Below are 15,246 nucleotides of genomic sequence, written 5' to 3'. Positions count from 1 at the left end.
TTGTATTTGCTTATATAAGACAGTGGTATTTAAAGTTGTTTTCCACTGTTTCATGCTCAGTGTCGAAAAGGGAAAAAAACAAACTCATAAAATAATGATATATAAATAATGAAGATTGAGATACAGCAGAGCAAGCTGTGTGTATGGACTGATGTGTGTGGGAGTTTTTTGGACAGCAGAACTGTCCTGAGCAAACACATCTGGCTGGGATTGATGTCTTTGTCTTGAGTCTTTCTGATACAGAGCCATTACACTGGATTGAGTGTTAGACACACTCTGACACAGAGAGGGGAGTTGTATCTGGACAGTTTGCTCCTGGTTTTGGTCATGAGTCACAGAGAGGGTCAGGTTTTGAACAGCTTGGTATGACTGACAGTATACAGTGTAAGGGGAAACAAAGTGAGATAGAGAATGAGGATCCTCAGAAACTAATCCTATTCAGTAGATACTTGTTACCTTTGAGGACAGGAATAAAAACTATCGAAGGCCACGCAGAATGCTGATCAGACACTTTGAAGCAAAAGAATGGTCATGTGGTACTTGTAAGGAATTTAATTATTAGGAGGTCGGAGATCACCATTTTTAAGCAGGATTGAGAGAATCACCCTGGTTCCAGAGTGAGGGACATCTTAACTCAACTTGACAGGATGTTGGAGAGGGGGGAAGAATCTAAAGAACACAACATCAAGGATTATAACCCACAGATTATTACCGGAGCTAACTGCAAGTTGTCACGGATAAACAAGACTAATTGCATGACAAAGGAGGTAGAGGTGATGATGAAACAAAAGAGGGTGCGTGACTGGTGAATTCTTTGGCTGAGATTTTCCATGCCTGCACCCTCCCCACCTCCCCCCCGCCCCCCACGCCACCCCAGCGGCAGAGGCAGCAAGGTATTGGCCACTGGTGGGATCTTCCAGTCTTGCAAAAGTTGATGGTAGTTTGTATGACTCATCAGCTCCATTGCCAGGGAACTCACTGTGGAAGAATCAGATTTTTCAGCAATGGAATTAGGAAATATTTCCACAGGGAAAGCAGAAGTTGAGCATTCCCTTCAGAAAACAGCATTTGATACTAGATTAATTGTTTACTGTAAATCTGAGATTAATAGGCTAATAATGTTCCTATATCCCTAGCTATTGGCCAACGGGTGGGATTGTGGCAACAGTCCCTGACACTCAGTAAGTTGAGAGGTAGAGGTTTTTGGGAAGGTTTCTAGATTTGGGATTCTTGTTCACCTTCCCTCCATAGAATACTAAAAAGGGCAGCATTCCTCCCCCCACCATCCCCCACCCCCCTCCTGTGGCATGTTTATTGTGGCGGAGGTTGCTCGCCATTGGCCAGTGGTGGGATCTTCCAGTCAACAGAGTTTCCTGTTGTTCGTGCCCCCCATCACCAGGCAGCCTGTAGGCAGGGGTGGGGATGGCAACGTTGGTGGGAACATAAGGAATGGCCAGAAAATCCCACCCAAAGCCTCAAAACCGACCTTATGGGTCTCCTACTTCCTTTTGTCTCTTCTATAGGGAATACTACAATGAATTCTTTTCTTAGAATAACCCTGATCGTTAACAGTGTACTTTTAATAAAGCATCTCGCTGGTTTCTCTTGTTAATCTCCCTTGCCTGAGCAGGATCGCAGGTTGGAATACCGCAGGACAGGATGTCAGCAGGTAAGGCTCCTGGAGCAGCCGGAGTTAAAATGATCCCTTCAGTATTCATCTTTATTCATTCTTATTTCACCTCTAGCCTTTGCACTAGCTAGTTGCACATTGGACAATGGACAGATTAAATTTTGGAGCATTTTTCATTTGAATGAGTGCTAACAATTCTGAAAGACAACACAAGGAGAGAGAAATCAGGGAAAGTAAAAGCAAGAGAGGGAGATGTTGAATCTGTTGACTCCAGAGTGTCATAGCGTCAATACAGAACAATAAATATCATAGTATTTTCTTCACATTTGGCAGATTTTAGTAGAATGGTTAGCCTAGCAACCACACATTCCTAACAGACCGCTTTCTGCGTAACAAATAGCTCAATTCTGGACACATGAACACAGGCAAAGGGAAGAAGGTGCAAAACATCAAAACAGCCAAAAAAACAGGAAAATGAATTCTGTCAGAACCTATAATTATTGCAAGCATTCCCAAAATATCTACCAATGAGTGGGTGGATTCTCGCATTCAACTCATTACATGTCTCATGTGCCGTGTTAAATAGAAAAGAATTATAAATAATATTCTTCAAACAATGAGGAGCAGCACTGACTCAACACCATTCATCAGAAGTATTTAGCAGATGCACAACTTGTACTTATTTACTTCATTAGAGCTGCCGTGAAGGTAAGTGCCTATTTCACAAATCTAACTATGCAGCAGACAGTAACTTCTTTAACAAGCATCAAGTTTTAAGAATTTTGTTATGTTGTGCAAGATTTCATTGAGGTTTCTTTTTTTTTTGTAAAAACATATCAGTATCACCTGAGCTCCAGCTTTAAAAAGCTAGGAACCATTTAGACTGAATATAAGCTATTTAAATACTTAGTTTGCAATCACTATTTCATTTCCTGCAACTAATGTAATACATTAAGCTCCAAAATGTCTTGGAAGAAAAGATTACATTTTTGTAAAGATTTGGCAAAATGTTTCTGAATTAAAAGTTCTTTAAAAATCATTGCTGTCTGACTGAAATTACGATGTGGGGATGCCTGCGTTGGACTGGGATAAACACAGTAGAAGTCTCACAAAACCAGGTTAAAGTCCAATCGGTTTATTTGGTAGTAAACTCACAAGCTTTCGGGGTTTGCCCCTTTGTCAGGGTGAGTTTACTATCAAATAAATTGGTTGGGCTTTAGCCTGGTGTTGTGAGATTTCTTATTGTGACTGAAATTACTTCAGAGATAATTATTTCCTGATTTGGTCACACACTATTTACAGCTGAGATTGTGTTTGGGTAAGTAATTTGCTTCTTAGATTTACTAATCTCAGAATCCCTGCAGTGCAGAAGGAGGCCATTCTGCCCATTGAATCTGCACTGAAGCCCTATCCCTGAAACCCTACAGATTTACCCTGCTGATTCCTCTAACATACACATCCCGGGACACTGAGGGGCAATTTAACATGGCCAATCCATCCAATGTGCACATCGCCGGACTGTGGGAGGAAACCGGAGCACCCGGAAGAAATCCATGCAGACACAGGGAGAACGTGCAAACTCCACACAGACTGCAACCCAAGCCGGGAGCTGAACCTAGGTCCCCGGAGCTGTGAGGCAGCAGTGTCTGTGTCACCGTGCTTGTGTACTTTTTGTTATGGGCTGGTTCAGTTCTTCCCAAATGATTTTCCAATATATAAAGCAGCAACAAACCAGCATTCGAGCACTTAGTACATAATTATTAAAGTTTGCATGTTATAGATCAACATATAAGGCATGAAATTCTGTACTTTAAATTAGAATTATAATTTCACATACTTATGTAGATTTTAGGCAAGTTCTCCATACTCCCCGATGATAGAAAACTCTGAGAAACCCCTCTCAGTCTGCACCTCACTTACTGCAATGGACCAATTGGACCTCCTTCTCTGTTTATGCAATGCAAATGAGATGTCCCCCACTGTTTGGGAAGCTGTAGGTTAGATATTAACAGCATGAGGTTATTATTCTGATCCTAAGTGAACATTTGCCCCTCAAAGCTCACAACAATTTATATTAATACAGGGTGGCATCATTCAGAGCTGAACTGCTGTTCAGGTTGTAGATCCAAGTTGCTGTTATTTTTCTTTGAAAATAATACCATTGCAAAGATGTATTATAGATTTTTGGACTGGCATTTTTGTTCCTGTGCTGCCTTATTCATTGGAAGTAATGGCATTTTCTTTACTGAGTCAACAATGAAGATGCAGATATTTAGACTTCCATATTAAAGCTCCAGTGTACCTGGTGGTCACAGTGATATTGGCTGAATGCATATCCTCTTGTTGGCAAGGCTGAAGTTATATTGATGAAGGAACTGAATGGCCAATCCAATGCTTGGCTTTCATTGCATTTCTTGGTCAAGTTTCCAACATTTGAACAAAGATAAGAAGGGAGGCTTAAGGAGAGATTTTTAGCTGGTCTGAAGACAGAAGTGGCCCTTTATAGCTTCAGAAGGAGAAGGGTTGTTCTTCCAATCTCTGCAATGAAGCTTCCAACTTTCCTTCCGGCCTATCCACATATTTACTGCAGCTAATCCATCTTGGGATGCGGCAGGGTAGCACAGTGGGTTAGCACTGCTGCTTCACAGCTCCAGGGTCCTGGGTTTGATTCCCGGCTCGGGTCACTGCCTGTGTGGTGTTTGCATGTTCTCCTCGTGTCTGCACGGGTTTCCTCCGGGTGCTCCGGTTTCTTCCCACAGTCCAAAGATGTGCGGGTTAGGTTGATTGGCCACGCTAAGAAATTGCCCCTTAGTCTCCAGGGATGTGTAGGTTAGAGGGATTAGTGGGTATAATATGTAGGGATATGGGGGTAGGGCCTGGGTGGGATTGTGTTCGGTTCAGACTCGATGGGCCGAAGGGCCTCTTTCTGCACTGTAGGGTTCGATGATTCTATGGACATGGCCAAGCCGTCTAACCTATATACAAGCAAAATACTGCAGATGCTGAAATCTGAAACAGAAAATGTTGGAAAAAATCTCAGCAGGTCTGGCAACATCTGTGGAAAGAGAACAGAGCCAATGTTGTGGGTCTATTTTTGTGCCACCTAATTTACACATGTTCTTGATTGTGGGAGGAAATCAGAGCACCCAGAGGAAACCCACACAGGGGAATATGCAAACTCCACACAATCACTCGAGGATGGAATTGAACCCAGATCCCTGGTGCTGTGAGGCTGCAGTGCTCATCACTCTGCCACCCAATGCTCCCTGTGACTGCAAAGAGGGGCTTGTTTGCCTTTATGTTGATGGGAAAAAATGGGACCATTTCTGTGCAACACTATATTTCAGGTTAACTGTTAAACAGAGGTTTTCATATATATACTGACTGATATGCAACGGCACAGAAATTGTAAATGAAAAATATTAATGCCCTTGGAGTTCTTTTTCTACCAACCTAGCTGTCACAAGATGCAATGAGAACACAGTTAGTAGCTACCATATGAGATTGGTTTAGCTTAGCTGGCTGGACAGCTGACTAATGATGCAAAGCAATACCAACAGCATGGGTTCAATTCCCAAATTGGCTGGGGTTATTTGTGAAGGTCCCACCTTCCTAACCTTTTCTCTCAGTGGAGGTGTGGTGATCTCCAGGTTAAATCACCAAACCAGCCAGCTCCCCACCTCATAGGGGGATGGTCTTCTGGGATTACGGTCTGCAACAGGCACAGAGAAGCCCAGAAAAAGGAACCCCCCCCCCCAAAAAAAATCTGCCGTGTTGGAGAGCTTTGCAGAAAATAGTCACCTTTTCTGTCGCAGACCTGATACAGGCAGATATATGAGTGGGTTTGTGGTTAAAGGTGCAGAAATAGACAGAAGTTTGAGAAGCTGCCCAACCAAATACTGCATTTAAGTGCAATGTGTTTTGTTACATATGAGAAACATACACAGGAGAGATTGGTGAACAAATTTATTACGTTAAGAGGAAATAAACTGATGTTTTAACAAGGGTTTACACTTCAACTGAAGGTGCACTGGTTTCCTGGATTTCTGGATCTCACTGGGTAAAATAAGGTAAGTTCGAGGCAGCGATTAACGGGGCTAAAGAAATCCCATAAATACCAAGACTTTACACCAGGTTCCTCGCCTAAGTGATTGTTTTTCGCTGACAGTTATTGTTCAGAACAACCTTCCACTATTTCGAAAGTCATTTCTACTGTTTTGCTGGCTTGAGCTTCTAATCTTCAGTTTCCATCCGTGATACATCAATTAACAAATAGAACAGTGCTGCTTTATAGTGTTCTGCTGGTGAGGAATAACAGCATTACCCACAGGAGCATTACCCGCAGGAGCATTACCCGCAGGAGTATTACCCACAGGGGTATTACCGGCAGGAGCATTACCCGCAGGAGCATTACCCGCAGGAGCATTACCCACTGGGGTATTACCGGCAGGAGCATTACCCGCAGGAGTATTACCAGCAAGAGCATTACCGGCAGGAGCATTACCCACAGGAGTATTACCCACAGGAGTATTACCGGCAGGAGCATTACCCGCAGGAGCATTACCCACAGGAGTATTACCAGCAGGAGCATTACCGGCAGGAGCATTACCGGCAGGAGCATTACCCACAAGAGCATTACCAGTAGGAGCATTACCAGCAGCAGAATTACCCACAGGAGCATCACCAGCAGGAGCATTACCAGCAGGAGCATTACCCACAGAAGCATTACCCACAGGAGCATTACCCACAGAAGCATTACCCGCAGGAGCATTACCAGTAGGAGCATTACCAGGAGGAGCATTAACAGCAGGAGCATTACCCACTGAAACATTACCAGTAAGAACATTGCCCACAGGAGCATTATCTGCAGAAGCATTATCTGCAGGAGCATTACCAGTAGAAGCATTACTCACAGGAGCATTACCAGCAGGAGCATTACCAACAGGAGTATTACCAGCAGGAGCATTACCCACGGAAGCACTACCTGCAGGAGCATTACCAGTAGGAGCATTACCAACAGGAGCATTACCAACAGGAGCATTACCCGCAGGAGCATTACCCACAGGAGCATTACCAGTAGGAGTATTACCAGCAGGAGCATTACCCACAGAAGCATTACCCGCAAGAGCATTACCAGTAGGAGCATTACCCACAGGAGCATTACCAGTAGGAGCATTATCAGGAGGAGCATTACCCGCAGGAGCATTACCCGCAGGTGTATTACCTGCAGGAGCATTACCCACAGGAGCATTACCAGCAGGGGCATTACCTGCAGGAACATTACCAGCAGGAGCATTACCAGGAGGAGCATTACCAGCAGGAGCATTACCCGCAGGTGTATTACCTGCAGGAGCATTACCCGCAGGAGCATTACCCGCAGGAGTATTACCCGCAGGAGCATTACCCACAGGAGCATTACCAGCAAGGGCATTACCTGCAGGGGCATTACCTGCAGGAACATTACCAGCAGGAGCATTACCAGCAGGAGCATTACCCGCAGGTGTATTACCGGCAGGAGTATTACCCACAGGAGCATTACCAGCAGGAGCATTACCCGCAGGAGCATTACCTGCAGGAACATTACCAGCAGGAGCATTACCAGCAGGAGCATTACCAGCAGGAGCATTACCCGCAGGAACATTACCAGCAGGAGCATTACCCGCAGGAGCATTACCCGCAGGAGCATTGCCAGTAGGAGCATTACCCACAGGAGCATTACCCGCAGGAGCATTACCAGGAGGAGCATTACCCGCAGGAGCATTACCAGGAGGAGCATTACCCGCAGGAGCATTACCAGGAGGAGCATTACCCGCAGGAGCATTACCCGCAGGAGCATTACCAGGAGGAGCATTACCCACAGGAGTATTACCCGCAAGAGCATTACCCGCAGGAGTATTACCAGCAGGACCTTTACCCGCAGGAGCATTACCAGGAGGAGCATTACCCACAGGAGCATTACCAGCAGGAGTATTATCAGCAGGAGCATTACCCACAGGCGTATTACCCACAGGAGCATTACCCACAGGAGCATTACCCACAGGAGCATTACCACCAGGAGTATTACCAGCAGGAGCATTACCCACAGGAGTATTACCCACAGGAGCATTACCCACAGGCAGTCCGACAGCTGCAGTTCTTACAAACATTGAAATCTGAAAATGGAAAATTCCTGGCTCAGCAGGGAATTAAATATCCCAGTGTATCCGTGCCAGCAGAAAATGAGCTGAGCAGCCTAATCCCTTGTCTGTGTCCCTACAGGTTCCAGCATTCTGAATGCAGAGCCAAGTGTTTTGTAAATGTGATGAGGTACATTCTCAAACAGCCTTTCAGATGCTGAGTTCCAAACCCCAGAATAACGCAGCAAAAAATGTTCGCCACTCCACTCTAATAATTCTGCCAGTTGTTTAAATCTATACCCAATGCTTATTGATCCCTCTGCTGAGGGAGACAGTCCTTCTTACATCAACCTGTCATTTACCTCATCATGTTTTTACAGATCTATTAAATCTCGCCTTGGCCTCTGCTCTTCTGAAGAGAAAGCCTCAGCCTATCCGATCTTTCCTCACAGGTAAAATTAGGAAAGAGAGGCTGAGCTCAGTGGTACAGCTGACAGAAGGTGATATCCACAACAATTTCTTCGACATTACTGAGCAACAGTACCTCAAGATGCTCACGATTTTTCATTTGAATCACTGCACACATCTGGGCAATAATTTTCCCCAAACAAAACATTTTAAATGTAGGGACCATTTCCAAACCGTTCAATCTCTGTCTCAGCATTCGCAGCTAATTAGCGATGGCGGTTGGGCACTGGACGGGTGTGTAGGGACTGGACAGGTGTGTGGGCACTGGACGGGTGGGTGGGCACTGGACGGGTGTGTAGGGACTGGACGGGTGGGTGGGGACTGGACGGGTGTGCGGGCACTGGACAGGTGGGTGGGCACTGGACGGGTGTGCGGGCACTGGACGGGTGTGCGGGCACTGGACGGGTGGGTGGGCACTGGACGGGTGGGTGGGGACTGGACAGGGGAGGAGCTCTGACAAAGGGTCATCAGGATTTGAAACATCAGCTCTTTTCTCTCCTGACAGATGCTACCAGACCTGCTGAGATTTTCCAGCATTTTCACTTTTGGTTTCAGATTCCAGCATCCGCAGTAATTTGCTTTTATTTATGAGGAGCGGTCAAAGTGGCTGAAGGGATAGACAGCTCCGCTGAGTGCAGTCCTGCTGTGGTATGTGGAGATGGAGATAGTGGTTCAGGATGGAAGGTCGACACTGATACTGCTGGAACCAGCAGTCACACCCTCATTCTCAACATAATCCATTGAAGCTGTTTTCAGGCACTCACTTCTAGGTAACAGTCCTTCCCAGAATGTGTGCTGCAAAATAGGATTTGGATTTTTGAAAGCCTGTTCAACATACACGTGCCGTGGCACTCTGACCTCCTGTTTAACTCTTGCTTCCTGAAAGGTGGCGAGCTCCATACACTGTGGGGGTCTCGTTTGGCATTGGAAAATGCAATTAAAGTGTCAAAATTGGGGCTGATTGATATTTCAAATCTCTTAATTGGCTTCTGGCCAATGCCAGCCGTTGCCATACTGGAAGTCTACCTCTGGTAAAACTGCAACAAGGCAACAGAACAAGGAGCTTCTCTGATATATGTCTTGCAGAATTTCCTAGACCCTTCTACTCCCCTGTCTCTGAAGCCCAGCTTGCTTTCTACAGCCCTCCTCCCAAGTTCCCTGAAACACAAAATGAAAATTAACTTATATAGTTCCCCATAATATACAGCAATTAGTAATCAGTCCATTAAAAACTCAATCTCTCAGTTGGCTTCTGATTTTCACTGAGCAGTACAGCTCCACAAGCTGGCGAGTTTCTGCTGGGGTTCTTCCTGTAGGAACAGTTATCAGTCGGTCTGTTTTCTGGGACGGATGTTTGAACCCCCACTTTTCCATTCAGAACAATACTCTGGCCTGTCACAGACTGTTGGATATTTCACTGCTTGGACAGCCAACTTCCAGCTGGTAACAATGAATCGGCCTGTGACACGGGCTCTCAGGATGACTCATGTCCAGGCAAATGGTCCACAGGGAGACTAATGGAATGACCAATCTGGAGCACTGTGAGCAGTTTTGGTCCCCTTATTTAAGGAAAGATATTATTTCATTAGTGGCAGTTCAGAGAATGTTCGCTAGGATAATCCCCGGGATGGAGGGATTGTCTTATGATGAAAGCTTACACAAGTTGGGGGCTCAATTTCCCCCCGAAATTTCGAAGTGTCATAACCGTGAGAGAATTGGGATGAACCATGCAAGCCCCACACCATAATCGTTTGACACTCAGTGCTACGAAAGAGCCTACATGTGAATCACACTATTATGGATGCTCCAGGCGCAAGACTCGCCCAAGATGGCTAAAACTGTACACCGTTAAACAGGGGGAGTTGTGTTTAAATGTTCCTGATGCCGTCACAGTCAGTAACACCAGGAAGATGGCAGCACACAGAGCAGCTCCACACTTTACCGAAGGAGAGCTGATACGGCTGCTGGAGGTGACGAGGGCCGTCTTGTTCCCCCGGGACGGTTAACAACCCAGGGGTCAGGCTGACAATGTGGCCTGGGAAGTAGTGGCCGTGTCAGTGAGCGTCCACACGTTGGCACAGAGGACCAAAGGGCTGTGCAGATATAAAATGAATGATCTCGTTCAGGCAGCAAAGGTGAGTGTCCATCCTGTCCTGGCATCGGTCCTGTCTGTCATTCCCGGAATGTCCACATCGACCCACTCCCTGACCCCCTGTGGCCTTCCAGCACGTGACTACCTGGCACCTTCATTCAACACATCTGGTAACCCCTGGTTGGACTAAAACCTGGTGTTGTCAGACTTTTTACTGTGTTTACGCCAGTCCAACGCCGGCACACCCACATCATGACAACCCCGACCTGCCAAGGCATGGTGCAGGCACATTGACACCGCACTCCCAACACCCCCCACCCCATGGTGCAGGCACATTGACACCGCACTCCCAACACCCCCCACCTCATGGTGCAGGCACATTGACACCGCACTCCCAACACCCCCCACCTCATGTGATCTTCCACTCATCAGTCCTTCAAGCCTCCCACTAGTGTCCCTGCAGGAGGAGATGGCCCACGACAGGAAGGTGCAGGAGAAGACTGGCAGTGGAGTTTCTGAGCTGCGTCTCCTCACTCCCTCCGAGGAGCCTGTTATGGGGTTCTCAGGGGAGTGGGAGGAGAGAGCCACACCCGACAGCCAGATCAGTGTATACCCCAGAACTGAGGAACTACAAAACCTTTATACACAATGATCTTTCTCCAGTAAGTTGTGATCTGCACAAATACTTGACCCTCTCTTGCACTGAACCACGTGTCTTATTTTTCAGGGGATGACCTGGATGTAATTAGCTGTAAAGATTTGCATTCTAATCAGTAATCTGTAAACTGTCTGTGCCATTATATGCTCTGTCTGCGGCCAGAACTCTCCATTCATCGGACGAAGGGACAAACCCTGAAAGCTTGTGAGTTTACTATCAAATAAATTGGTTGGGCTTAAACCTGATGTTGTCGGACTTCTTACTGTGTTTACCCCAGTCCGACCCAGGCATCTCCACATCGTGAGAGAATAGAGCCAATGTTTCGAATTTAGGCGCCCCTTCGCAGACCTGCTGAGATTTTCCAACATTTTTCTGTTTTTGTTTCAGATTCCAGCATCCGCAGTATTTTATATTTATCCCTGTACAGATGCTGCTCTGTCCTCTCTATTGCTATTGGACAGGCTCTCCCTATTCTTACATCCGTGCGTCAATGTCCCTTTCAGTAGGACGTGAAGCATTCCACATCTCCGAACCTGCAAATCTCTGCGGGGTGGATTCCCCTGCGCTTGGAACGTGTAGACTGACCCTGGGCAATTGATTCATTCTCTTGGACTTCCGAACTCTCCCAGCTTCGGTATCTGGTTCCTGATTTAAACAGATGCCCTTACTTCTGATGCCGCTGCTGTCTGCAGTTTCCTTCCCTAACTGGTGGACTGTGCCATTTTGCTCGCTCTGACGTTCCTGGGTGCCCTTCTCAGACCTCCCCGTTGCTGTGTCCAGATCCTTTTCAAATCAATCTCAGTTTCTTCCAGCAGCTTTCTCTATATTGCCTCAACATTTACTCCACAAACCAATCAATCCCTCATTTGATGTTGTCCAAAGTCACAATGTTTCACAATTTCCCTAAGCTGTGTTATACAAACTGCAGTGTCCTCCACTGGGCTGTCCCCATTTCATTGAACTTAAATCATTGTAAAATCACAGCAGGCTTAGAATGGTGGTGGCCTGTTACCAACTGCATGACTCCTGCTCAGGAACCTGCATCACACGTATTTGGTGACATAAGATTATGGATCAAATTTTACATTTGGACCCCAGACATATTTGGTGATATCCCCTTCCTTTTTACTGTAACTACTCAATGCCCTGTACCCAATCCTCAGAGGAGTTGAAGGGGACCCATTCTTCCAAATTCTTTGCAGCTCTTTTTTACTTTGCGAGCTTGACTTAGACTGGACCTGGTTCTACGCTGAAGATTCTACACATACACTTGCTGCTTTTTACCCCAAATAGAGTGACTTGCTTCCACCAATTATTAATGAACAAAGAACATTTATTCACTGTTAAAACTATATGCGGAGAAAGGGAGATTCCAGGTTCACAGTCACACCTCCAGGTTCTAACTGCTTGGACAAGCTGAAACAAGTTGGACTGAAGCCCCAACTCTGTTCCTTATTGGTCAGCCTGGGTCATATGACACTTTCAGAGACCTGTTCCATTAAAGGGAATCCCCATGGCGGGGATTTTCCCCAGACTGCTGCACTGCTCAAGTAACACAGCAGGCCGAGAAACATCAACTTCAGTGGGACTCAGTCTCTGAAGCTCTTTTTTCTGCATAATCAGCTCCATGCCGGAAATTGGTGGTCTCCAGGTCTGTTAGCTTCCCTCTACCATGCTCCCCCAATCAGGACAGGTTCCAGCCAGAGGGGTTTACAACAGCTCCCAACCAAAGGGGAAAAGGTTTGCTCATCCCTCTGGTGGGGACAGAGGCCATTGAGGCCCCCCCCGCCCTGGGAGGTTGGGGACAAGGGGAGTGCTCCTTGGCAGTGCCAGCCTGACACCTTGACACTGCCCAAGGGACACCCTGGCACTGCCCACTGGGCACTAGCCTGTGCCAAGGGGGCAGGACCAGAGGGAGCAGGGCTACTGGAAGGCAGGGCCTATTCGAAGGGGGGGTTGATTAGTGGTGATGGGGATCCACTGTGCACTCTGCAATAGATTTGGTGGGAGAGGGAGGGACTAGATGATCAATCAAGGCTGGCCATGAGTGTGTGGGTTGGAGATTGGGGCGGGGAGGGGCAGTGGTGGTCTGGTAAGCCATCCATCAGGGGTGGGAGGCCAATGATCAGGAAGGATGGGGCCTGGGAAGATATTGGGAGGCCAGCAATCGGAAGGTCGGCAATGGGAGGGGATGGGCAGTGTACGTGTGATCTTCCCACTGACAGATGTACAGAGGGCCCACTCAGCGCTCTGTTCTGTCCCCCCCCACCCCCGCCCCCCAAGTGTGAATCACCCTGAGGCACTCTGTGGTGCACAGTGTGTCGGAGATTCATTCAGGAAGGTACACCCAAAAACCAGGCAGGAAAACCTCCTGCTTTCCCACCCGTTGGACACTGCGTTTTTTTTAGGAGAATCCCAGCCCATATTTTACTGATGGCTCAGCAGACATCTAATTTATGGGTTCAGTAACTATTAGCCACAGGCTTACACACACACTACCAGCTATTGGCCACATTCTGTTTTATAGCTCTGTTATTTACTCATATTCCCTGAAAGTAATATCACAACAGCCTCTCTTTTTCCCCACCAAGACACCATTACATACTTTAAAGTAAAATTATCTGTACTGTCGGGTGATTCTGAAAGCTACTTACACAAGAGATGGATTTCTGCTTTGGTCTGTATAATATTTAAGAGGCAATCCTCCTGGTTTGAACTTGCTGAGATCTGGACTTCTCACTGGGGTGTTGTTGAATTGTGGGTGTGCTGGCTGCCTGCATCTCATCAGAATCTTGGTTGTTTTCTTGGTGGCTTTCCACAATTCCACTTCCTGAGTTTGGGTGTGTTTTTTGTTGCAGTCAAAGGGCTGGGTGTTTTATGGTTGTACAATTCCCTTTTTTTTTAAACACAGAAGATAGGAGTAGGAGGAAGCCATCTGGTCTTTCGAGCCTGCTCCGCCATTCATCACGATTCTAGCTTCTGCTTCTCCATCATATTGTCCCATTTGGTTTGATAACCTAATAGAATCTAAGCGTAATGCATACTGTGGTTATTCCTGCAGGTGAACATGTTCCCTGGGTAGGATGTAGAACCTGAACCTTCTGAGTGTCCCCCCCAGAAGTGATCTTCATGATTCCCCTTCATGGATACCAACAGCCAATGCTGACTCCCATCCTAAACCTTCTTCTTGGTGACCCTTTCCTCGCTCACCTGAGTGCTGCTGTGACACTGGCAAAGCATTGAGATGAAGCCAGAAATGAAATGATGGGATCTGCCGGGTCTGCGGTTTCAGTGTTGCTCGGATGTCAGGGGAAGGGAGAAAAAGGGAAGAACCAAGCTAATGGAAAATGTCACACCGCACTATTCTAATATTTCCCAAATACTGTTTAATGAAACATTCAGAACATTTTGGCCAAAAGTTGAGATCTACTTTTGCATGAGATTAACAGTTACTCAATATTTGTATGATACTTATCAGCATCCTGACTCTGTCTGCATTCACATTTTAAATCTGTGCTTTGTAACTAATCTCTCCTACAACATTCAAAGTTTCCGGGAGTCACACAATCCATATAGTGCAGAAACAGACTCATCGAGTCTGCACCGACTCTCCAACTGAGCATCTTATCCAGACCCTATCCATGTGGCCCCACATATTTACCCCACTAATCCCTCTAACCTACAGATCTTTGGACACTAAGGGGTAATTTACCATGGTCAATCCACCTGACCTGCACATCTTTGGATTCGCTTTAGTGTCTTTGGAGTCACCTCAACCTTGTTCTGTATTTGGAAGCGGCTTATAAATTTGAATGAGTAGGACAGCAATGGTTCTGTTGCTGTCCTTCTGTACTGTAGGGATATGAAAATTGGAATTTTTATATTAACAATTTTCCTGTTTATTCCAGGTCGTGTAGAAAGTGTATGGTAACAACAATGAGAATGCATCGCTCTGTGTTCCGGCTGGTCATGCTGGGCCTTGTCCTCTCGTACTCTGTGACTGAAACACAGCGGGGTAAGGAGTCATAAAAATTAAAGTCGTGCGTGAGTCACAACCTGGCCTTGAAATGTGAAGAGTAAACACGAGAGAAAACTGATACTCTTCCAGAGTTTACTGTCAGTTGGTAATAATTAAGACGGGCTTTTTCAAAGTTGGGTTTGCCGTTCACTCGTGGGTTGTGAGATATTAAAATTGTATTGCTGGGTAAATTCTGGCTGTCTTATAAACAGATCCTGTTCAAAAAAAACACAGGGTGTTCTACGATTCTGTTAAAAAACACAA

General features: G+C 46.2%; 1 protein-coding gene across 3 annotated transcripts in view; it reads left to right on the top strand.

The window, feature by feature from the left end:
* Positions 1–2,142: 2,142 nt before the first annotated feature.
* Positions 2,143–15,246, top strand: part of LOC145349816 (collagen alpha-3(VI) chain-like) — a 45,100-nt gene continuing 31,996 nt past the window's right edge. Inside the window, exons 1-2 of one of the 3 annotated variants that reach the window (XM_080198366.1) lie at positions 2,143–2,338; positions 14,873–14,979. In XM_080198366.1, the coding sequence (XP_080054492.1) occupies positions 14,889–14,979 (91 nt within the window). In that variant the 5' untranslated portion in view covers positions 2,143–2,338; positions 14,873–14,888. The remainder of the gene's footprint in view (positions 2,339–14,872; positions 14,980–15,246) is intronic. The other 2 variants (XM_080198365.1, XM_080198368.1) reach the window with 2 other exon arrangements.

This window comes from Carcharhinus amblyrhynchos, chromosome 11 (genome assembly GCF_965287045.1).
Source record: "Carcharhinus amblyrhynchos chromosome 11, sCarAmb.v2.hapA, whole genome shotgun sequence".
NCBI classification, from domain to species: Eukaryota; Metazoa; Chordata; class Chondrichthyes; order Carcharhiniformes; family Carcharhinidae; genus Carcharhinus; species Carcharhinus amblyrhynchos.
Note: the sequence above shows the minus strand (reverse complement) of the source record. Positions and strands in the feature narration are given on the sequence as shown.